The sequence below is a fragment of the Lepidochelys kempii genome, chromosome 16, assembly GCF_965140265.1.
Source record: "Lepidochelys kempii isolate rLepKem1 chromosome 16, rLepKem1.hap2, whole genome shotgun sequence".
Lineage (NCBI taxonomy): Eukaryota > Metazoa > Chordata > Testudines > Cheloniidae > Lepidochelys > Lepidochelys kempii.
This window is the reverse complement of record NC_133271.1, coordinates 23170976-23196012: the sequence shown is the minus strand read 5'-3', so window position 1 is coordinate 23196012 and position 25037 is coordinate 23170976. Positions and strand designations below refer to the sequence as shown.

The 25037-nt window shown below is 50.2% G+C and overlaps 1 protein-coding gene across 5 annotated transcripts in view; it reads left to right on the top strand.

Annotated features, from left to right (window-relative positions):
- The window catches only part of GPSM1 (G protein signaling modulator 1), a 141910-nt gene that overhangs the window by 54153 nt on the left and 62720 nt on the right, over positions 1 to 25037 (top strand). For 4 of the 5 annotated variants that reach the window (XM_073314702.1, XM_073314703.1, XM_073314700.1 and 1 more), the window contains 4 exons: positions 284 to 399; positions 1457 to 1612; positions 6768 to 6909; positions 13868 to 13982. In XM_073314702.1, the coding sequence (XP_073170803.1) occupies positions 284 to 399; positions 1457 to 1612; positions 6768 to 6909; positions 13868 to 13982 (529 nt within the window). The remainder of the gene's footprint in view (positions 1 to 283; positions 400 to 1456; positions 1613 to 6767; positions 6910 to 13867; positions 13983 to 25037) is intronic. The other variant, XM_073314701.1, reaches the window with a different exon arrangement.

Genomic DNA, 25037 nt, shown 5'->3' with positions numbered 1-25037 from the left:
TGAGGGGAATTCACTCTGCACCCACATACCTGAGCGACGCAACAGAACCCCTCCTGGGCATTACGGCGGAGTGATCAGCCGCGTCACTTCTCCAGCTGATTTGGGACCCCCCCCCGCCAGCTGACCACTTAATTACACGCCTATCTATGAGCCAGCAGGATTGCTCCCGGACTGACAGGCACACGCCTCACTGGGTCTGGGCCTTGGAGAGAGGACGTCAGTTGCCAGCAGTAGCACATGCTTCCCCAACACGTTCTCACACGCCTGCCTGTGTCACTTTCAGCGACTCGCCATCGCCAAGGAGTTTGGGGACAAAGCAGCCGAGAGGCGAGCGTACAGCAACCTGGGCAATGCACACATCTTCCTCGGCAGGTTTGACATCTCGGCTGAGTACTACAAGTAAGTGCCACGGCTGCTTGGGGAAAGCCAAGGCCGGGCTCTGGGCGCTCGGCCTTGGCAGAATGCTCAAGAGCAGCCAGGCTGAGCGAAGCTATTCCCCTGGTCTGTTGTAATGCATCCTGGGACTTCAGACTCATGACACAAGCACTAGGTATAAGCCACCCACAGGGAACGGGAGCTGGTTCGAGGGAGTCTCGGTCTTGTCTTTCTCCAGCTGGAGCTAGGCTCCCAATTGATATGTGTGTTACATTGCCCCCTGTTGGCCACTTCTGTAACTTGTACAGATCAAAGTTGGTGCGTGTTGTTGGCTTTCCCCAAATTTCTCCAAATTCTCAGATTCTCCAAAGCAGCGCTCTGCCGTGCTGGTGCTGGAAGAGCTGTACCCAAGGAGGCTACATCCCAAAAGAGCAGGGACTGCCTGCTGTGTAACAGGAGGCGTGACAAAGCCTCCAGCCTTTCTGCAGACCTCCACGTACCCAAACTTATCTCAATCGGTTCTGCTTGACAGAACCAGAAATTGGGTACCCCCCAATTTGCTTCCCTTTGTTTGCACTCACTGAAAAAACACACAAAACACCCTAGCTTCATCAGGCAGGAAAAAAAGGATTTGATACAACGGGTCTAAATTCACCCTGGTGTAAAGCACGGAAGCCAGTGGCTGCACAGGGTTGGGTTGGGAAGGTGGGGGCAGCCATCAGCAGGTCTTAGGGATGTCCACACTAGAGCTGGAGGGAAAATTTCCAGCTCGGTAGACATACCCGCGCTAGCTCCGACTGAGCAGTGCGTCACCCTGCACGTACCTTGGGTATTGGATGAGATCATACGTGGCGCTCTGCGGCTACACTGCTGTTTTTAGCTCACTCGCTCCGTCAAAGCTAGCACCGGGATGTCTACACGAGTTGGAATCCCACCTCCAGTGCTGACACACCCTTAGAATGTGGCATTCTTTGGCTTCAGATAAACTCCCTAAGGAATCTACCCTCAGCAGATCAGCATTTCTCCCTGACTTGCACGTGTGCTGTGCGTGAATGTGTCTGTCTCCATCTGTTTTTTGCAGGAAAACACTCCAACTCTCCAGACAGCTGAAAGACCAAGCAGTAGAAGCTCAGGCTTGCTACAGCCTCGGAAACACTTACACGTTGCTCCAAGACTACGAGCGAGCCATCGAGTACCATCTAAAGCACCTGCTGATAGCGCAGGAGCTGGGGGACAGGTGAGAGATTTGGGACCGCATCTGTGCCTTGTTAGTATAATGGCCTCAGCGGGGATAGAACCCAGCGTCTCTCACACTAAAAGCCTGAGCCTCTAGGGCTAAAGGACTAAGACCATTAGCTCTACAATAGTAGCAGACTCATAAACCTTTCCTATGGTCCAGCTCCTACAATGGAGTCAAAGCCCCACCCCCAGCTGTGTTAATGTGGGTGATATCAGCTCTCTGGTGAGAATTACTAAAGGTCTGTTGTGTTCAGCCCTCTATCCCAGCTGCTACTCCTGTTTATCCATGCAACCTCCTGGTGAGCACCCGCCGGGATGTAAAATAGCTTCTGCCTAAGGAGTAAAGTGAGCAGTGAATGAGCCCAAAAGCCCCACCGCTGTGTCCTGCTAGCAATGGAAGCTCTGAGAAGCTGCAATAAGATTCCACACTGATGTGACCAGAAATGGCATTTGGGGAAAAATGGTGTATTGCCCGGAATAGTTAGGGAAATGCATTTTACTCCATAGATAAATTATTACCAACTTGTTACTGCATCTACCTCCAGCCTTGTGTGAAGTTTTCCTGACTCCTGAGCTTTGCCATGCTGGGTCTCAAGTCTCTTGCAGGTCCTTAAGTGAATTTTCAGCCAGCTTGTTGAGGATCTCTGCAAATGACCCTCTTAAAACCTGAGCAAGATGGATATTCAGCTTCATACAGCGCAGAAGATTCAAGGGAAGGAACTGGCAAATGACTAGAAGAAATGAGCATTGCAAAATGGAGAAGGAAGTATCCAGCTGGGAGAGCATTTGAGTTGAATGATCTGCTGTGCCATTAAAGGGGGTGGTCAAAGCACCCAAAGAGTGGACAGTGCCTTGCTTTGTGGATGTCCAATTTGAGACACCCTCTAAGGGCCTGTTTTTCCTAGTTGCTGAGCACCCACACCCCAGATGAAGTCAATGGGCACTGCAGATGCTCCACCCCTTCTGAAAATCAGGCCCAAGATGTGCATCCAAAACCAGGCCCAGTTGAATATTTGGCTGTGTATAATGAGGGTTTTCACACAAGGGGTGGAGTAGTGAACTGGGAAATCAGGACTCATGGGTTCTATTCCTGGCTCTGTCACTGATTCACTAGGATACTTGAGAGAACCACTTCACCGTGCTATGCCTCCCTTTCCTCATCAATAAAATAGGGTTACAAATACCCACCCCACAGGGGTGTTGTGAGAATGGTCTACTCTTGTGGGGCATATGGAAAGAGCCGTTCCATAGAAGAATCATAGAAGATTAGGATTGGAAGAGACCTCAGGAGGTCATCTAGTCCAACCCCCTTCTCAAAGCAGGACCGCCACCAACTAAATCATCCCAGCCAAGGCTTTGTCAAGCCAGGCCTTAAAAACTTCTAAGGATGCAGATTCCACCAGTGCTTCACCACCCTCCTAGTGAAATAGTGTTTCCTAATATCCAACATAGACCCCCCTCACTGCAACATGAGACCATTGCTCCTTGTTCTGTCATCCGCCAACACTGAGAACAGCCGAGCTCCATCCTCTTTGGAGCCCCCCTTCAGATAGTTGAAGGCTGCTATCAAATTCCCCCTCACTCTTCTTTTCTGCAGACTAAACAAGCCCAGTTCCCTCAGCCTCTCCTCGTAAGTCATGTGCCCCAGCCCCCTGATCATTTTCGTTGCCCTCTGCTGGACTCTCCAATTTGTCCACATCCTTTCTGTAGTGGGGGGCCAAAAACTGGACGCAATACTCCAGATGCGGCCTCGCCAGTGCTGAATAGAGGGGAATAATCACTTCCCTTGATCTGCTGGCAATGCTCCTACTAACACAGCCCAATATGCTGTTAGCCTTCTTGGCAACAAGGGCACACTGCTGACTTATATCCAGCTTCTCATCCACTGTAATCCTGAGGTCCTTTTCTGCAGAACTGCTGCTTAGCCAGTAGGTCCCCAGATTCTTCCGTCCTAAGTGCAGGACTCTGCACTTGTCCTTGTTGAACCTCATCAGATTTCATTTGGCCCAATCCTCCAATTTGTTTAGGTCACTCTGGACCCTATCCCTACCCTCCAGCATATCTACCTCTCCCCGCCCCCCAGTTTAGTGTCATCTCTGAACTTGCTGAGGGTGCAATCCATCCCATCCTCCAGATCATTAATAAAGATGTTGAACAAAACTGGCCCCAGGACCAACCCCTGGCTGATACCGGCTGCCAACTAGACATTGAGCTGTTGATCACTACCCATTGAGCCCAACAATCTAGCCAGCTTTCTATCCCTCTTATAGTCCATTAATTCAATCCATACTTTTTTAACTTGCTGGCAAGAATATTGTGGGAGACAGTATCAAAAGCTTTGCTAAAGTCCAGATGTATCATATCCACAGAGCCAGTTATTTCATCATGACTTGCCCTTGGGGAATCCATGTTGACTTTTATAGTGTTGATTTTTAAGGTTCTTGATCACCTTCCTCTCCTCCAAGTGCTTCAAAATGGTTTCCCTGAGGACCTGCTCCATGATATTTCCAGGGACTGAGGTGAGGCTGACCGGTCTGTAGAATAGAATGGATGGAGTGAGCCAGGGACTGTTTCAGGGCAGAATCTGAATGAAAAGCCTCAGATGTTCAGTGTGAGAAGCCATAGTGTTGTGCTGGTGTCGCTTTAATGTGAAGTCTAATTAGTGAGCGTCCTCAGAGGGTACAACTGTCCCCCCAGGGGAGACCCGCTGTCACTGGGGTCATCTGACGGGGAGACCCTTCAGGCTGTGGGATGATCTCTGTGGAAGTGGTGGGATGCCATAGCTGGAGACAAGACCAAGCGCTTGAATGGGAAAGAACAGCTCTGCTCGGGCAGGGAGAGGAATGGGGGGCATGTCTTCAGGAGCTGCAGTCACCACCCGTGATCGCAGTGAAGCCATACGGTGGGTCATTTCCAGCTCTAACTTCTGAGAGTCCAGGAAAGCGAGACAGGATGAAGCGCTACAGAGCGGCACGAAGGAACAGCCTTGCTCTCCGAGGATGGACTAGGTGTGTTGAAATAGGCCTTCCTGTCTAATCAGCCTATGAAAAGACCACTCCCTGGCCCCATATAGAGCAATTTCCAAAGAGTCTTTGGGACACTCCAGTCCCCAGGGGCACTGGGTCTAAGAGCACTTGTTGTGCGGCAGCACCCTCTGGATGGAAGGAATAACCGCAAGCTTGTGCACGACTTCTATCGCCGACTGACTTTGCAGCTTTGTTCGATGGCTTTCAGCATCCCCACTATAAAAATCCTCCCAGCGCCCCTGCTAACACCTGCCACTAGATGGAGCATGGACATTAAAATGGAGCCAGCCTGCATATTTCTGTGCTTTTACTGTCTGATCAGAAACCCCATTGGGTGAGATGCTGGTTCCGATGGCTCCCTGGGAGATGGAGAGCGGTCTCTTTCCCAGCAGCCCCCTGGGAGTCCATCGGGCATTAAGGGGGCTGGTGAGCTTTGAGAGGGGATATTCTGCATTTAGGTTGATGCTAGTAGAAGCAGCGCAGAAGCAAAACTTAGGGAACAGGTTTTTATCAAACACACGCTGGACTTCCCATTCCTGTGTGGAGCTGGGAGCAGTCTTTAGGGGAGGCTGGTGAGTCGTAAAGATCTTCTGGCCCCCCTGGGAGCTGGCCCTGAGGAGTGGAGAGCATGGAGGGGTTGCTTCAAAGGAAATGCTTAAACATGGGAGTGGGGAGATGATGTTTAACCCTAAAAAGTGAGTCACAATCTCCTTAAAAAACCAAAAACCCACTGAAAATTAGAAACCCTCCAATAGCCCATTCCCCCTGTCGGTGTCTTCCTCATGAACAGATTTAGGGGGGCTCTGTAGGTCCCCCCGCCTGCACCCCTTGAGTAGCATGGGTTCCGCTCCGTGGTAGGTAATAGGCACCTGTCCTTTTACTACACATGCCATTGGGCTAGTTATGTGCTAGTGGGCAGCCTCTCTACCACTCCCCGGCTCAGTGCAGGGAGGCCTTCCCCTGCTGCTCTGACAGTCTGATGACCCTCCAGGCCTGGGGTAGAGCTCGCCTGCTTTCTCAGGTTCATGCCTGAAGTGGGGTGGACTGTGAAAAGCTGCACCCTGGGGGAGGAGGTGGTAACTGAGGTTATTGTCGGCTGCGGCAGTCTCTGTGTGTGGCCCATGGAGCCGCTCATTGAAAGGCCAGTGCCGTGTGCAGGTTGCATGTTGCTGTGTTTGATCCGTGCTACACTCCTGCTTATTCATCACTGGCCTGTGAGCAAATGGGGCGGCTCTTGGATGCCCTGTCACTGTTGCTGTGGGAACCTGTGTGCGAAGCGAAGGGGTTAATTGCCAGGGGGTAGCTGGGGTGAGTTCAGGGACAGCAGCCTGCTGAACATCTGGTTGTGTTTGGAAGATGAGGATGGGCACATGTGTGCTCTGCTGCACGGGGGACCCCCAGAGTGATTGCCAGTTTCCCACCCCTCTGCTCTCCAGGGGGGTGGGAGTGCTGTAGAGGCAGCTGCTCGCCCCAGGATGGGGGAGAGGAAACTGATTGATTTGGTGACGGGAGAGAAAAAATCAAGGTGGTTTTTGAGTGATTACAACCAGTCTTAGGAAAGAGGAATTCTCAAAAGGCCATTTTATCCACAAGGCACTGAAAATAAATCCCCCTCTTGCCTGTTGACCTTGCACGCAGTGGATCAGATCTCCCGCCAGCATAAATCAATGAAGCTCTATAGCAGTCAATGGGCTACACTGATTTACCCCACTGATTATCTGGCCCAGGTTTTTTAAAGTCTAGAGCCATTTTTTTCACCAGGGTCTCTGATTTCTCTGCTCGCGTCAGCTGTCCCAGCCGGTTGCCTTTACAAAAGGGGGGGGGTGCCCTCATTCTGCACAGCCAGCTTGCACGCGCGGCTTATAAGTGTGCAGCCCACTATTCGAGGTGCAGCGAGATGCCATGCAAATAGCTGCTCTGTAAGATACCGAGTGAAATCCCGACCCTATTGATATCAATGGGAGCTTTGCCATTGACTTCAATGGAACGAGGATTTCACTCATAGGCTTGATTATGTGTGCAAAAGTGGGCACAGACATCAACATGAAAACAGGGCCTTTGATGCTTCCAAGGAGCAGCCAGAAACATACAGGTTCTGAAATTGCTGTTTTTTGCTGTGTCTCACAGAACGCCTATGGATGATGATTTCCTGTTTTGCAGAGTGGGAGAAGGAAGAGCCTGCTGGAGTCTAGGAAATGCCTATATCTCTCTCGGGAACCATGACCAAGCCCTGCGCTTTGCAAGGAAACATCTTGAAATCTCCCAAGAGGTAAGATGAACTAGTCTGGATCAGGGTGAACCAGATCTCCCTGTTGGGAAGAAGGCCTGGATTATGCTAAGACACACTGAGGGAGTTCTTCTCCAGTCTTGAAAGCTTCCATCGTGTGTGGTGCTTGTTTTTTATGTGGTATCTTTGAGAATTGCAAATCTAGGCTGGAAAAATCTCATCATGGGAGACCCACTGACACCGGGGTTGCCTTTTAATTGTTGCTAACATAGTTACTGTACTTGGCTAACTCGGCCCTGGTTTGCAAATTGCTTTATTGGCATGGTTTTTGGGGTGTGTTTGCCAAGGCAAAAAGGAAAGGGTGGGCCCCACTTTCCAAGCTATTCTGCACTGGTGGGCTCCAGCTGGCATGGAGGAGCCTAAATACAACGTGTCAAACCACTTAGGAGAACACCCGCATTTGAGACCTGGGCTGTGTGACTTTGGCTGAACTCAGAGAGCATGTAGCTGACTCAGAGCCCAGTCCTGTTCTGTAGAGGATCAGGGGGTCTGAAAGAGATGGGTGATGGCTTTTCTCTTCAGATGCAATGTGAGGCCACATCTCTGGGTGAGCAGAAACATTGTTTTACTCAGGGCTGGCAGTTCCCTGCGGCACCATAAGGAACATGATTGAGAAAGGGGCAGGGAACGTTTCTGTGTAAAGATGGGAAAAAATAAGAGCCATCCCCCTTGTGACCCAGGGTGCCTGGGGTAGCCCTCACTGAAAATGCCAAGGTCAGGGCAGGCTGCAAAAGGGCAAGCAGATACTCCCAAAAATGGTGATTGACTGGTGGATGAGTTTAACTTCAGTGTTACAGACTGTACTTCTGATCCCCACACTGGTCATCAAGTTAAAAAAAAAAAAAATCTCACATTCTAGTTCTCTGGCTCCCAGTCAGCACCTAGGTCCAGTACAGTGAGAAGTTATTTGAAAAACTCTGCCCACTATACAAAATGTTCTTCTGAACCCCACATTGCCAGGTAAATATTAAGTTGGATCTTACCCAAAATCCCACACTGCCAGACAGTCCTTTAGTGCCTAAAACTAAAGGTGTATTATAAAGAAAGACAAGAAGAGAGTTGGTATATGATAAAGCACTCAGATACATACAGAGACTTCAAAGTTCATGTATCAGGTTCTTAGCAGTGTTGGTGAGTTTGCTGGCTTGAAAGTCCCTCTGGAACACATCCACGGCTTGGATGGGTCATTCAGTCCTTTGTTGGGAGCTTTGTTTGTAGAGAAGTTACTTCAGAGGTAAGAAGCAGGACTGAAGACAAAATGGAGCTGATGCAGCTGCCTTTTATAGTCTTTTTGCCACGTGGCTTGTACTTCCTGTGTCCCAAACATAAGCTTCACAATACATGGCATGGAAAAACCTTAGCGTTCTCTGTCCACAGGCATACCACATGCCTTGCTGACTCAATAGGTGTATCCCCTGGCTCCTTTCAATTGGTTCATTGTGCAGCTGATGACTCTTGATGGGCATTGAACAGGCTAGGCAGTGCTGATGCCAATCCGTCTGGGAGTGTCACCCAGAAACACAGCACAAGTTTTGAAAAACAGACAGTTTACATATCTATAACTTACAATACAAAAGTGATACAAACATATAAACAAGATGTTCATACTTGGCAAATTATAACATTTTCACAGATACCTCACATGGCATATTTGGTCAGATTCCTTGCAATTTTATAGTATTGGTGTCAACAGCATCATAAGTGTCTCCCGTATTCCCTACAGCGTCACACCCCTTGTGTGTCAGTGTTGTATTCTAGAACCAAACGGTTACCTTTCTCCTCCCAATCCTGGTTTTGCTCTCGCTTGGGTGCCTCTAGGTTCAGAGTGGAAGGGCCAGAATAGCCCCATGTGGCTCTTCTTACCATATTTCTGGCTTAGAAGTGCTGGGAGGCCCCCTCAGAAGCCAGTTCTCCTGAGCCTTCCACCCAGGTTTGCAGACAGAGGCTTGGCTGGGGCTGAGAAGCAAGTCAGGCCTTGGTCTGCGTTTTCAAACCGCAGCCAGACAAGCGTCACTCATCTTTTAAGGACAGCATTGGCACCTCTCGCCTCGAGTGGCTCAAACCGCTACCAAGGAAATGACTGACAAATATCCTCTGCAAGCCTAAAACTGTGAGCTGTTATTTTTATGTTTATATAAAGGTGCCTCTTGGGGCACAGATGACCGAAAGGGTCAGCACAAGAGAGTTGCTAATCCAGCGGTAGCCAAAGCAATCATATAATTACCCCAGAAAACACTTTCCTCTGTCCACAAACATTGGGCACGTTCAGACCCAGGGCGAACCCCGCAGAAGGCATCCGTGAAGTTTCACCCACTTTGCTCTAGATCTGAATGTGGCTCATAGCCTGAAGCCCAAGCCAGTTGGGTTTTTGACATGTTGCTTTTCCTATATATATTATCGAGCTAGCTACCTGAGTCCAAACCCCAGAGCCACATTTAAACGTGTTCAAACCTCGCTTATATTGATTTAGCTCAAATCAATACAAGTGAGGGCTAATCCAGTTTAAGCGTCTCCATTAGGGTTTTGCACTGGTGTAACTAGATCAGTTTTAAGCAATCTAACTATATGGATGCAACTTTTCTGATCTAGACAAAGCCAAAGGCTTTTCAGGTGGCTTAGAAATCTAGACAGTAAATGTGCTTTGTTGTTTACCCTTTGTAGCCTGATATGCGGAAATCAGCCATGGTACCTTTAAAGCTTTCCCCAGTTGATGAAATTGCCCTTTTGAAGCATTAATTGAAACCACCATTTATAAGTGCTTTGTACATTCTCCTGCCTCTATTAGCTTGGCTAAATCTTGGGGTAGGGCTAACACACCAGCCTAATTATACACTTAATTATACTTGTCAGCCATTCAGGAGAAACACTGTTCGTTGGCCCTGTTCATTTTAGAACAAATTGACTTTTCGGCTTTGGGTTGGAGTCTTCCAGCGTGCGGCTGATTACTCACAGCCAGATGGAGGTTCAGCTGTTGGCATTGCAGATGAATGGGGATGGGAGGACAGAAACAATAGCAGCCTTGACTGCTCCTGGGGGTGGCGGGGGGAAGCCTTTGAGGATTTACAATACTGTGTTCTTTGTGGGCTGATGGCTTTGATTACAGGGCAGTGTCAGAAGGGGTTTACTCATGGCAGGTGGCTAATAAACTCCCCCATGTTGCTAAATATGGAGTGGTGCTGAAAAATCATGTCCGTTTCAGGGATACGGGGGGGAGGGCATGTATTAATTTTTAGCATTCGTCTGCTCTTAGTGAGTGAAGAGCCAGATTAGGGACATAAATTGCTCCAAGATGACAGAGCAAGGGATGTAAATACAAGAAAAAATGTGGACCACGTCCCAACTTTTAGACCCTGCCCACCTTTCCATTTTTCCGTTCACAGCAAAGCGGCATCTCTGTTTTTGGAGATCCAGGGTTAGGTCAGAAATCTCTGTCCCCATATTCCCCCTTCAGGACCTATGTGTTTTGACAGGTGCCCACGAGCAGTCCACTGGCAGAATTTCTCTGTCGGATATTAATTCTTCCTTTAGGGTCATCCAAAACAAGTGGGAATCAGCTAAACATTTCGTAGAGTGTGTCTGGGACTTTAGGACCCAACCAGAACAGGATAAATTTTCTGGAGATCATCTCAACAGCAAATCTGGTGTAACCGGGAGAGGATTTCTGCCTAACTAGAAATGGTTTGATCTCGCTCCCTTTGACTGGGATTCAGTGCTTTGTCAAAGATAACATGGGGATTTATTACTTTGTTTTTAAGACTGCTCACACCATAGGGACTATCTCGAATGGCCACAAGATAAGCCACAGTGAGGCATTTATTAAGGAGCTGTGTTCTCTGGATGACCAAGATGTCGTTTCTAAAATACACTGCTGTTGGTAGAGAAATTAGAGGCTACTTTCAAATGACCTTTATGTGCTGGTGACTCCTGGCTAGTTAGTTCCCATATTTGCGGAAACCTGTTCGGATCCTGCACAGTCTGTTCCCAACTTTTAGACAGCTCATCTCTCTTGTTCTTCAGCACAGTGGAGTTGAGCTTTTTAAGGAGATATCAGCAGTTATAAAGTGACACACAAACACCCCCCCCAACCATCATTTTGCACTGCTGATGGATAAAATATTTTGGATTGACATGGGGTTCAGGGTACGATCCAGACCAATAACTGATGATGTCACCACTGGCCGTGCAACCCTGCATGCCTTACAAAGTTTTGCGGCTGTAGCTCCCATCCTGGGATGCTGGCAGCCAGCCTACACGCATGCCAGTCATACCTTGAGTGTCTGGGCATTAGTCTGAGGGGATGTCCAGTGGCAGCAGCAGAGTTCCGGTGGCCAGCCTTCCTCCGAGCCCAGGGGTGGGCAAACTTTTTGGCCCGAGGGCCACATCAGGGTGCAAAACTGCATGGAGGGCTGGGTAGGGAAGGTTGTACCCCGAAACAGCCTGGCCCCTGCCCCCTATCCACCCCTCCCACTTCCCACTCCCTGACTGCCCTCCTCAGAACCTCTGACCCATCCAACACCGCCCCTGCTCCTCATCCCCTAACCTCCTCCTCCCAGCATCCCCCGCCCATAACTGTCCCCCCGGGACCTCACCACCACCCCCTGACAAGCCCCCCGGGTCTCGCAGACCTATCCAACCCCTCTATCCACACCCCCGTCCCCTGACAGGCCCCCCGGGTCTCCCACGCCCTATCCAGCCCCCACTGTTACCCGACCCCTGACCGCCCTGCTCCAGAACCTCCACCCCATCCAACCGCCCCCTGCTCACTGTTCCCTGACTGCCCCCCCGGGACCACCTACCCAATCTCGCCGCCGGCCCCTTACTATGCCACTCAGAGCAGCAGGAGCTCGCAGCCCCACTGCCCTGACGGAGCCAGCCACGCTGCCCACGCAGCGGCGTAATTGCAGGGGAGGGGGAACAGGAGGGGAGGGTCCTCCCCAGTCAGAAGCTCAGAGGCCGGGTATGACGGTCCCGCGGACCAGATGTGGCTCGCGGGCCGTAGTTTGCCCACCTCTGTCCTAGCCGCTGGAGAAACTGATGTCAGTGTCTCCTTGCTCGTAGAAAATCCAAACTTCTCCAAAGTACACACTCTAGCTAATCTTTTTATAAGTAACTCAAAAGAAAGCATAACTCAGAGTAACTTCAGATAAGCTAAAAATTTCTCTAGCAACAGCAAAGAACTCATAATTTGTACTTATTGGAAAAGCAGCTCTAACAAGAAACTTACAAACACAGGCACCCAGACCAAGCTGAGCTATCTTTGTTAGTAACACTGCAGATGTGTAGATGTTTTTGTCTGCCTAAGCAAGGCCAAATTCTTTCTCTCTACATGGTGTGTCCTCACTTCCAGCTTATGGTGGCTAAGTGCATAAGATGGCTGCGGGGTGTGTCCCGTGCAGGTCTCTGGTAACCCTAGCAGCCTGTCCACAGCCCCTCAGTTCCACCGGTCTTGGTTATAACCAATCAGGTGATCCCAACACATTCCCAGTCCCAGATTTTCTCTGCATGGTCTCTTCAATGTCCAGCCCTCTCCTGGACTGCTCAGAGAAATAATGAGGTTTGTTTGTTCCTTTAAAGAGACAAAAGCACATCGCAGCTTATTAACTTAACTGGGGTAAATAACCCAGCACTGAGTTAGTCTGTAGTAAAAATAAAACAAATTTTATGAACCAGGCATAGGATAGGTGATGCCAAGTAAGGGGAATAAAGTTAGAAAGGGTTACAAGCAAATAAAAGAGAAAACATGCATCTAAAACTTAATCTAGCAAGGTACAGGCTTTATTCTGGATGGCTTTTCACACCAGTCACTCTCCTTCCCAGCCTTGGCTGACTTTCTCTCAGTCAGGACCTTCCATATAGAAGTACAAGGTTCTGGCTTCCTTTGTCTTCCTAGGTGCAAGTTCTTAGCCTAAGCAGGCTTCTCGCCTGTATTCAGGTACCAGAGACTTCATGTCCCCCTTCCTCCTCCCTCCCTCCCCCTGTGGTTAAGGGACCCATCTTTCTCAGCTTGCAAAAGCTCAGTTCCCTTGTGGTTGTCTAATGATAGAAGCCAAAGATTGCTTCTGTCCTTGCTTATATATTCCTAAATTCAGTGACTTGGTTTCAAGAGGCAGGATGGCCTCACACTGTTTCTCCCTTCTTGGGGGCTTCCCATCCCCTTATATGTAAATGGGGCTTCCATTGTTTTGATTCCACCATGCTTAATTTACCTAGGACACAGGTAAATAAGTACCCCACCCAGACAGGAGAGAAGCCAGCAGTTTCTCCCTGCTTGGCCACGGGCTTTAAAGCACAATATCATTAAGTATCCCTGTTTCCTCATATAGCGTTAATACAGGCATTTCACAAGGATGTTACTCACCAGCATGTCATTAACTTTCAGAAAAGACCTCTCTTGGGGCAGTTTGTCCTGGGATATTGCTAGGGAGAACATAAAACCCAAGGATCTGCTCCAGAATGGAATTCTTCTAGAGCATCCAACTCTGGTTTAGTACTGATCCAGGCGTATCCAAGCCCCACAGATGCACTGTCCATTCAGCTGCTAAGGCTTGCTCTACACTACAAAGTTAGAATGACATTATCTGCCTTGCACTGACCTGGTTATGCATGAGTCTACACTTAAATTTGTCCCCCACTGATGTAAATGCCCTGGTAAGGTGATGTAGTAACACCAGCTACCTGAGTGGCTTTGAGCCTGGTCGATGTCCTGAGGTTGATGCAGCGTGAGCGTAGACGCTGCTTTACTCATGTTGACCTTAACAGTCCTCCAGCATCTGTCCCACAACGCCTGACGCTGCTGGAGTGATGGCACACAGCGTAGCCGAGCTGTGTGCGTGATGCAACGTCGCCTGGGTCTGCCAGGGCTTTCTGAATCTGCACAGAGGACGCAGGCCCGTGGCACGTTGCCCTTTCAACAGCTCCCTTGCTGGTCTTGGCTTTGCAGATCGGGGATCGGAATGGTGAGCTGACGGCTCGAATGAACGTAGCCCAGCTGAAGTCAGCCCTTGGCGATGAGGATGGGGATGCAACCCGTCATTCCGCTGGCTACGAAGCGCAAGGTAAGTCTCAAGAACTGTAGTCTCTTTGGGTACGTCTACACTGCAGCTGGGAGCGTGGCTCTCCGCCCCAGCAGACAGACTCACACTAGTGCCACTTGAGCTAGTACCCTAAAAGTAGCAGTGTGGATATCGCGGCACTGACTAGCCGCCCAAGCCCGCCTGACCCCTTGGGGGAGGTCCAAGTTCAGGCGGCAAGTCCGAGTCACTGCTGATGCCGTAACATCCACCGTGCTTTTAGCACGCTAGCTGGAGAGGAGCTAGGGCAAGTCTGTCTACCCCGGCGGGGAGACTCACTCTCCGTTACATTGTACCTATACTCCCTTACTTCCCCACAGTGCCCTTTTCTTGAAATAAGGCAGGTTGGGGTTTCTGATCTCTTGCTCTGTTCACGTGTCTTTGGAGCTTCTAGTTTTCTTGCACATAGTTGGTTTAAAATGTAAAGCAAAATTAAAACAATAGGAGTCATAAGTGTTGCTGTTGGTCCTCTAAGTCTGGTATCCAGCCTCTGGCAATAGTCAGTATTTCTGGATAAGGTGAAAGCCTCCCCAACAATGCATCTAGACACAAGCAATGGGGAAAGGCCCTGGCCCTTGCAGTGATTGTCTTGCATCCAGAAGTTTGTGGGAGCCGCCTCTTAAGTGGAAAGTTTTTTTTGCAGTATTTGACTGTCTGGCCTCCTGCAGCAGTGAGTTCCGCAGGTTGTGACTACCCTCCGTGTGAAGAGGCATTTCCTCAGACTCATTCTGAGCTGACCAGCTGAAAGCAAAACGCTGCTCATCACCATTGTCTTTGTTGTTGCTAAGTGCTGACAGCGCTCTTGGTGCTTTATAAACATATGGATAGACATATGTCCCTGCCTGCTGGGGTCTGAAGGACACCTGACTCAGACAGAACAGTTCAGACGCAGTACATCAGATGACTGCAAAAACCGGAGGTGATGCAGAGATCTCTGTTTATGTGGTTGCTGAGAGATGGGAACCTGGGAGAAGTGCGGGCTTCCTGGAGGAGGAGGGAGATTGTTTGGCGCACGTGAAGAGGGAGGTATTTCCAGGTGTCAAGAGCAACGCAGGAGAAGGTGCGAAAGCCGGAGCGGGAGAAGGATGCAAAGAGGATGGTGCGAGTGCTATAGGGCATGGCTGCATTAAATGTTCCATAGATGGAGGGAGGCCCAAGACAATTGTTGGGAACAAAGGGGGTTTTGTTGTTTGTCACCAGGAAAAGACTGGGGCCTGATTCTCCCCTTCCTTGCCTCTTGCGGAATCGTTTTCCACTGTGCCACATGGGCGGGAAGTCGTGCCAGTGGTGTGAGTGTGTGCAGAGTCCGGATTTGGCGCCATGCTCTGCACAGGTGTGTACATGAGCCAAGGTGCAGGGTAGTGGAGAACTGGGCTCCAGGGAGCAGAGAGATGCAGATTAACAGCATCGCTATGAATTCTGAACGAAATCTTCTTGTGACGGGCAACGAACCGTCTACTTCCTCTCCGGCAACACTCTGCTGAGCTCCCGACGCGCCCTCTGACTGCTCTGGGTGACCGAGCAAGTTTCCAAAGGGTGGTCACTGTTTGTTTGGCTGTCTGGCCACTCGTGGGCGCCTGGGAAAGGAGCCTCCAACAAGCCCTTGCATTGACCTGCAGTGAGTGACATGCTTCAACATTTCAGGGCCTCACTCATCCCTGAAAGCCGTACAGGCATTTCCCTGTTTCCCAAGAGAAAAGGTGAGATGTTGCATGACTTTGTTGCAGGGGACAAAAGGGCTTTGATTTCACCTCCGGCCCAGGATGTAACCAAGCAGAGCCCTGCACATCCCTTGCTGATTTGGGGGTGGGGCAGATCGAGGGAGGAGAGGTGTGTGTAGAAAGGCAATTCCATTTCACGGAGGATTTTGATGTTTCAAATTTGCTTTCATTCCAATTAGGAATATAAACAGAAAAATTTAAAATTCTCTGTAAAAGGGGAAGCCCTGGGGTCTGAGATCATGGACCTGGAAATGACTCCGGGGCACACTCTGCCTGGCTGCTTGGCCTGTGGCCACAGGACCTGGAAGTCCCTGCCCCTGGGACTGCAGACTCTGGAATCCTGGCTTCCCTGTAGCCTGGCAGGTGGGTTGCTGAAAGCCAGACAGAGGAACTGGCAGGACACCGGGCAGGTTTTGAAAGCCTGCCTGGCTTTCCTGAGACTTTATCAAAATCAAACGGTCTCTGTGGAAGGTTTTGGTTTCGACGAACTGGGAAATGCAGATGAAAACCTGTTTCGTGCGACTTGTTCTAACCAGCTCTCGTCACCTCTGCTTCGGGGTTTCTATTCTTTGGAAGTGGGGCAGACGCAACTTAGCACGCTGGCAACGGGCTGTCTGACCCCCCCGCCCCGGCCTGTGTTCATAGCCAGATTCTGTATCTCACCGTTTCACCGTTCCCAGGCCCCTGTGGGTGAGGGGGAAAACGCTGCATATCACCAAACGGTGCCCTGCAATTCTTGGCTGGAAGGATGACGCTTGCAGTGTGCATGTTTTTGGAGAGCACAATGAAAACGGGCCCTCTGCATGCCAAAAACTAGTGTCAAAGTACCCCCAGAATAATTTATATCTAGCGATGCTGAATACATGGCATCTCTTACACCAATATCCTTCATGCATCAAACAGACCTTGTTTCTCCCCATACATGCAGTAACGTCTGGGGGCGGGGCTGTTGGTTAATTAAATATGACCTCATAAGGGCTGACACTTTTCTCTCGCGTTGATTATTTTGTTATTTGCAACAGATTGAAAGAGGATCGCACAGCGGTGTGAGTGTGTTTCTTAAATGAAATTAGCCATCACTGTTTGCGTAGGGTGTTGATTTTGAAGGTGGAGCCTGGAGCTGAAATACCAGATGCCTTTCCAGAGGATTCACAGCACCCGAGCTGCAAACGCTTTCGTCCAGGCTCAGGCCCTGTGCTGCACGGGAGCGGAGCTGAGCGTGCTCAAAGCTAGTTTGGAATGCTGCAGCCGTACCAACCAGGCCATTGGCCTCATTTTGCAAAGCCGTCCTTTCACGTCTCTGTTCGTCAATTAATTAGCTCGTGTCCTCCGTTGTTTGCAGCACCTCATTAGAAGCTTCCTCCCTTTGGCAGATGTTTTTGTTTTGAATGGAGGTGGGAATTAACCTAGAAGTTTGAATTTGCTTCCTAGTTTTTTGGTTCCACGACAGAGTTGAATGTGGCTGAAAAGAGCCTGTGTGCCCATCTGAGACACAATGTTTAGCCTCACAGCAGACCCAGCAGGGCAAGATGCCCCCATGTGGCATGGCCAAGTTGCCTCAGTCCTGACCTAGTCTGTCTTCTAGTGCGATGGCGCTGGGTGTGTTTGATAATCCCAGCTGGTGGGCAGGCAGCCAGCTGTGACGGCTCCCACTGTATAACAGGGCTTGTCTATGTGGGGAAATTGACAGGCAGAACTGCACAGTGGCTGCTGGTTATTTGGAATCCCGATAAAGACCACTTTCGGTCATTAGCGACGCTTGCCCAAGATCCCGTCCCACTCGCTTTAACGTTAATGGGATTTGGATACTGGCAGCTGCCATGCAGCTTATTGGTAACCATTTGACATGCCAGTAGCTCCTGCTTCCCGTGGCAAGCCCTGGCCACAGGCAGGTTTGCAGGGCTGCAGCCAGGGAAGGAAGTGCTGTGATGTGCTGAGCCTGGTGCCAGGACAGAGTGCAGCCAGGAGAGGGCAAGGAGAGGACCCATGCAACCCCCTGAAACCCCAGGACTCCCCTCCCCACTGCCACCTTCCTTGCCCACAGCCTTCCCTGCAGCGCTGGATGCCAGCCAGGGCTCCCCTGTTATGTCCTGTGCAGGCAGCGGGTCCCCATGGGGCCGCCCCACGCTGCTGTCTCAGGCACGGGCCTTTGGCTTACTGGAAACTTTTGGATAATAGCAGCATCTTGCTAGCAACCGAGAGGTTGCTAATAAGCTGCACTAGTATAATCACACTGTGGCTCTGCCAGCCTAGCTCCCTGGGCCGACGGCTGTTCTGGAATAAGAGCGACCTCTTTTTTCCATGTTGCATTGGAAGCAGTTTAAGCAATGTGGGGGGAAAAAGTCACTTTATTCCAAAATTGCGTCCACATGGAGAGATGTATAATTAGAGCTCTGGAGTTCAGCTGATCCGTTTCCCCATCTAGACAGGATGATCGGAGCTGGGGCCTCAGGTACTTAGTGCTGTTCACTCCTCCTCCCTCCAGACCTGCCTCCCTGATACGACTCCCCCACATGCTGGTTCCCAAGTGAACGCAGGACTGGAGCTGAGCTGAGCCTGGAGGAAGACTGCGCTTCCCACCAGGGAGAGGCAGATTGGGTGGCTTGCTCCCCCTCCCAGCATCCAGAAACTGTCCCACACCCTGGCACCATTCCCCTAGCTCCCCAGTCCTCAAGGTCTCAAACCCCTGGAGATCGGCCAGTGCTGGAAGGGTTAAGCCTTTTGCAGGGCTAAAGAGAGAGGGGGAAGGGGAAGGTTGATAACTGAAACTAATATGCAAGGGAGTGAACTCGGGAGGGGCAGCAAATCTTAGGCCCATCAACCTTGCCATTGTCCCCTCCAAGCCCAAGGCTGGTGTTGTGCCGGGTTAGCATCCAAAGCCGGATTTCATTTTCCCCTTTAATCTGAGCGCGTTTAGGACTGACTGAAAGCCATGCCGGTCTACGTGCCTAATTATCAGAGAACGGGAGAGTGGCTGCGTTAATCAGACGGCACTGTTTGTTTGAGGCTTTTATAGGTTATAATGACCTCATTCATCAGCGGTGTCACGGATCGGGTTTCCAGGGTCAGGTTTGTTCCAAAGAGAAGGACAAAATGTTCTTTAAAAAAAAAAAAACTAAAAAAAAACCACTTAATAAAAAAGTGACAGACTGAGGGGAGCGCGGGAGTGAGGGGGAATGAAAGGTGGGCCAGTGGCAAAGATCGGAGCTTTCCTTAACGAACTATGGCCTGCCAAGGAGGGACTTCACCGCACTTCTCGGGCATGTCCGAGAGGGGAGGTAAATACGGTCCTTTCTTTCAGTGACATGGCAATTTATGAAGCCTGGCTTCTTGCCCTCTTTTACCAGAAGCTGGGTGCGGTGTGACTGCGGGGTGGGGCTTACGGGTTTTCCAGGATGCTGAAGATTATCTGGCTACAGTTTACTGATACAGACCCATTTCTACTGTGGGGGGGAAAAAGCCAGCATTTTTTCACCTGAGTTGGAAAATCTGGTATTGGTCCAATGTCTCTTCTCCCCCCAGCTCCCGCTCACGGGACAGCATTGACCCATTAGCCTAATCTTTATTTTCCTGCTCGCTGCAGCTTTCCTGATTGGATACAGCATTCTTCTTCATCTCCTGTTAAAGCAGAAATTGTAGCTTCCCTAGAGGTTGTGTTTAAAAAGCTGCCACGTTCTACCCCAGATGTAGCTGCATTTCGGCAGTGGATGAAATGATCACCTAACCTAGGCCTGAGTTAGGACTTTCAGTGAAGCCCCAAACCAGATGAATTTTGACAACCCACCCCTGGGTTTTTCCTTTGCTGCAGAGGTTTTGCAGAGCTGTATTCTTCTGTGGAATAGATGCATATTTGTCTTTGTAGCTCTCTGTGTATCTGCACCCATGGAAACAACTATAGGACGTGGGCTGTCACTAAAAGGTGTATTTGTGCTGTGTAAGGATGAGCTTTCACTTCAAGAGAGTCAAGGACACGCTCAGATTTGTTAGGGTAAATGTTAATGATGCCACAGCATGAGTGCCTTTTCAGTGACTCTGTGTGACAATAGTTGCGTGTATATAATAAGAGAGGAAAGATGGCCTTGTAGTTAAGGCACAGGAATTAGAAGACAGACTCCTGGGTTCTGTCCCTGCCTCTTGGGGGATGTCTACTCTGCAACTAGACACCCATGGCTGGCCCGTGCGTGCCAGCGGGCTCGGGCTAAGGGGCTGTCGAGTTGTGGTGTAGACATTCAGGTTTGAGCTGCAGCTTGGACCTTCCCACCTTGCAGGGTCCTAGAACCCAGGCTCCAGTTCGAGCCTGAACATCCACAATGTAATTAAGCCGCCCCTTAGCCCGAGCCTCATGAGCCCAGTCAGCAGGCACGAGCCAGCCAGGGGTTTTTAATTGCAGTGTAGCCATAGCCTGAGACTAACGCCTTCCCTGTGAGAATTTGCTGAAGTCACTGATGCACAGGGGAGGTTAATCATGCTCCTCGGCTTCGCAAGGGAGCAGTGAGGCTCAGTTAATGGTTGCAAGGCACTTCAGTGGGTGCCTCTGATGGTCCCAATGTGTAATAAAAGCATGGTTACCATTACTAGCAGCAATTCACAGCAAGGGAAACAGACAGAGGAAAATGTGTGTCTGTACTAGGAAGCAGGCAAAACGTAGAACTGATGCTCGGTTTGACATTGGGACAAGTCATGCTTTTTGGGGTCAGTAAATCTTGTGGTGAGAAGCTCTTTGAACACCCCAACCCTTTCCATTTCAGAGCATGGGGAAGGTTATTTGGTGCTCTTTATTCATGTGGATGCTAAAATCAGCAGATGGTGAAGGGAGAGCATTGTTAGAAATATTCTACCTGTTTGAAGTCAATTGAATTGCTTTCTAGATTCCTCTGGCAGTTTCTCACTTATGGTCTCCATGAATCTGGGCCTAGAACTGAAACACAGCCCGCTGTATTGTCAAACTACAGACTTTTTCTGCTGGTTATTTTCACATCTAATTAATGGGCATCGCATTATGTTTGGAAAAGGCTCACATCTGATCCGTCTCTTCTGCTGTTTTGGCTCCTCTTGCTGGGTTCCTTGTGATCTAATTAATATTCCTTGAACAATTGGCTGTGTGGAGACAAAGCTGGAGGCCACAGGAGCGGGATGGCGGCTGTAAAAGTCTTGTGAAATCAGCGACCTTGTCATGCAACCCAAACATGCCGAGCTTAAAGCAACAAACAAAAACAAGCCAGAGGCACAAAGACGGAGCAAATAAATGGGCTCTAGTCATTCCTCTGAGCAGGGGTATGTGGGCCTGAATGCAGCAGAACTGGAAAACAAAGGGTTTTGCAGTACTTCTGCTCAGGAGAGGTTGGCACTTCTATTTTAATTTAGGGAACCAAGATTTCATAGGCTTTAAGATCAGAAGAGACCATTAGATCATCTGGTCTGGCCTCCAGCATAACACGGTTTTGAGAGTTTCACCCAGTTACCGCTAGGCTGAGGAACCAGTTTGGAGAAATGTAACTGACCAGGCCCATTGCCCAAAACTCCCCCACTGAATTGCTAGGGGTTGGGCAAGCGCAGAGAGCTTCATCTTCTGTTTTCACTGATGCCTTTAGACTTTGAGTCTCTTCCCAGAGTCTGGGCCCATACCACAATTTCACCCCCCAGAGAGGGAGAGTCTCCCTCACAAAATCGGTGAGTGTCGGGGAAAGGGAAAGGCCATGAATCTCCCTAGAGAACCTGTTCTCATGAGATTTCTGACACGAGGGCTTGGACCTGTCCCCCCTGAGTAAATAACACGTAGAACTTGCTAGAGCCCATTACACCTATAGGCTTGTACAAAGGAGAAGGAGTCTCCTCGTCCTCAATGAGGAGCGGGAGAAACTGAGGCACGGAGCAGTGACGTGACTTGCCTGAGGTCACAGAGTAAGGCGGGGCAGAGGCAGCAATAGGAACCAGGTCCACTGAACCGTGCTGCCTCTGCTTTAAGTGGTACGAGGTTTGCATTTGATTTCAGAGGTCTCAGGATGGAGGCTTCTATGCCATCCACACTTGTCGGAGCTCATCCCAGATGAACCTTCTGAGATTGGCCCATCACCAGTTTCGAGATGGCTCTGTGCAGGATCCTGTCCTTCCTGCCCTTACCCCACCTTCTCTGCTTCTTGGGCCAAGAGGTTGAGCCTTCTTTCCATATCTGGCTGCCTTGCGTTGCACTTTGCATCCCCGGGGCAGCAGTGACTCATGTTCTGGCTGCGCCTACTGGCTCTGTTTAAGTGAGGCAGTTATTCTGTCTTCCCACGGTGGCAGGTGTGGGAGTTACCACCCAGCCAGCTGGATCTGGGCTGGAACAGAATTTGTTCACTCAAAGAACGCCAGAAAGCTGTGAAAATTTAGAGGCCAATCAGCACACAGCTGTGGCCCATGTGACATCCTCAGGGCTATACAGGTAGTATATATGTTGTGTGGATACGGCCCACGTAGCTCATAGAGACCAGGATAGGTGGCTCACAATGGAACATGGGTTGAGAACCGCGGATTTAGAGACTGGCATTGCAATGGCCGTGTGCAGACAGAGCAGGCGTTCTGATAGGAGCTCACACGCAGCCTCCCCACCAGAACCTGTTTTATTATGAATGAGAAGAGCAGCCAGGACATCCCCTCCCCTCTCCAGTCCCCCATCCTCGTTTCCAGCAGGCCTAGGGGATTATGGTCCAGGGGATAGGGCACCAGATTGGGAGTAGGAAGGCTCCGGTTTATGCCTGGTTCTGCTCCTGACCTGCTGTGACTTTAAGCAAGTCACTTCCCGTTTCTGTGCCTCGGTTTCCCCGTCTATAATGGGGAGCTGCCTTACCCACCTTTGTAAAGCACTTCGAGCTCTATGCATGAAATGATACTGCATCTGATTAGTTTCTGCCTGGGGTTCAGGTAGGTCGTTTTGGTATCACATAGGAGAATTCAGTGCCTCATGGACATGTGTTCAAACCTTCTACCCAGGGTAGAGGGGCTTCTACCCAAGGTAGGACGCCTGCTATGAAGCCAAAGAGCCTCTTGTGATGGGAGGGGCAAGTTAAGAGCCTGTTACTGGCAGGTTTTTGCTTCTTGGAGAAAATGAAGGGAACCTGCTGTGCAAATAGCAAGGGGAAGCCAAGGCAGCTGCCAACAATGGAAACCATTGTCCTGTGCTGGGATGGGATCCAGAGAGCAGGAGGCATAAACAGCCCAATGTATGCTTGCTGCTCCCGTTAGAGACTGGGGGTGGGGGTGGGGTGTCACCGCTCGGAGGCGGAGAGAGATGGCTCCCTGGGCAAGGGCACAGCTCATTCGGAGCCTCATTTTTCAGGCTCTGCTCTAAATAGTAAGACAGGCCTTAGCGCATGGCATTTCGCAGGCGTTACGCAATCCCTGCAGCATGGCTGTGAGGAAGGTGAGTTTGATCTCTCTGTAGGCCGAGGCACGGAAGGGTTAAATGATTCACCCAAGGCCACGGAGCGGAGTCATTTTCAGAGAGAGATTAAAACTTGTGAGGTGGTGGCTCCTAGATCTGTGCTCAGACCACTAGGCTATGCTTCCCGCAAGTCTCCCCCCTCCCTTCCCCCCCCCCACGGTTTCGCTCAGGTCTCTTTGGTACATGAAACAGAGCTCCTGCTCTCGCTCCCCTCAGCTCCTCAGCAGTGGTTCTCTCCCTTGTGGAAATTGGCATGGATCTGGGGAAACCTGCCAGCTGGGCAGAGGGATGGGAAGGGAAGGGGGTTGGTCATGTCAAAAGGGGGTGGAGATGCTAGACAGAAGGCAGAGACCTGTCTCTGCCAGCCAGCTAGCAGGCTGGAATTTTTCAGTGCATCCCTTAAGTGAAAGCTGCTCCAGGACTGTTTGTGCTTTCACACCCAGCAGCAAGTCAGCCTGAATCCACTTCACTTGACAGCAGCAGCGTTATGGTTGGGAAGCAGAGCAGGGGACCAGCATGTGACAGCTTGGCCTCTTGGAGAGCATTATCGCTTGTCTCCTTGCATGATTTCCTCATCCATACCATCGCTTAGTCCAGCGAGATTGCATTGGTAGGGCTGAGGGCCTGGACAGGAATACCAGGGGCCACTGCCCACAATTATTGAAGGGCCAGGTGATCAGTGAGTGTTTAGAGCCTGGTGTTGCAGGGAGGTCACATGCAAACAGGGTAGCTGATCTGTTCTGCACAGGGAAGCCCTGGGAGGGCCCAGCAGAGGATGCTGCAGACGAGGATGGATGAGCATGTGGAGAGCTGTGCAGAGCAATGTCCTGTCCAGGGCCCGCCTGCCCCTAGCCTGACAGCTGTTCAGAATGCCTGGAAAGCAAAGCCTGCTCGTGTTGGACTCTTGTAGCTGTCTGGGTGGTGTCTGGTCCTGAATGCTGAACTGTGCAGAACTGGAGTTTGTGTGTCACTAATAAGAAAGCAACCAGTCTGTCTGGGGATTCCCACTTTCCTCCGCTGCCCTGTTGCGAGCTTCCTTACAGACTGGTTTCCCTTCAGCCCATTTCAAGGGCAGGTAGCAAATAGCTTCAGTGGGGCGGCAGACCCATTCCTGCAGTTCAGACAGAGTAAGATAAATCGCAGGGATTCAAGATGGCACCGCTGCAAAAAAACCAATCACCTTTTCCCAAGAGCTTTGGAGAGATTTTAACCCTTTCCTACTAGCCCTCACTTGAGGAAAGCCTCCGCCTCTTCTAGCAAACCCAGCTGCCCAAGGATCATTCACATTTCCTGACTACCCTCCCAGCACTGTCAGTCTTAGGTGCTTGATGTTACGCAGCTACCGCTATACTTAGCTACATAAGTGGCCTGGTTTTTGGAAGTGCTGCTCGGCCACAGCTCATCTGTGGCCATGCAACTGTCTGCGCCTTACGCTGCTCTCACACTGGTGAAACTTCCTTGATTTCACCAGAGTTACTTCTGATTGATCCAAGCATGAGGGAGAACACACACTGGTCTGGTTTCTGGTGATCAAACAGCTGTTTACTAGATATTTAGATTGGGCGATCTTATTTATACTGTGAGCTCTTGAGGGCAGGGAACCGCTCCCCCGCACCTTCCAGTAAAGCACTGGCCCCCTAGCGATGCAGGAATACTACAGTCTCATTACCCTGCTGTTAAACCACAAGCCTATTCTTCATACTCCTGGGGGATTAAGCCTCTAGCTAAAGCCATTCAGATGTCAGTTGTTTGGGATGCGCAGTTGAGAGTGGCACCAATTCTGTCTGAATGCCATTTAAAAATACGTACCCTGTGTTTCAGAATACTTGATTCCCTTTCTAGCCTACTTCATAACTAGCTCCAGTTGCCTCTCTTCTTAAGCAAATCTCCTTTCTGGGA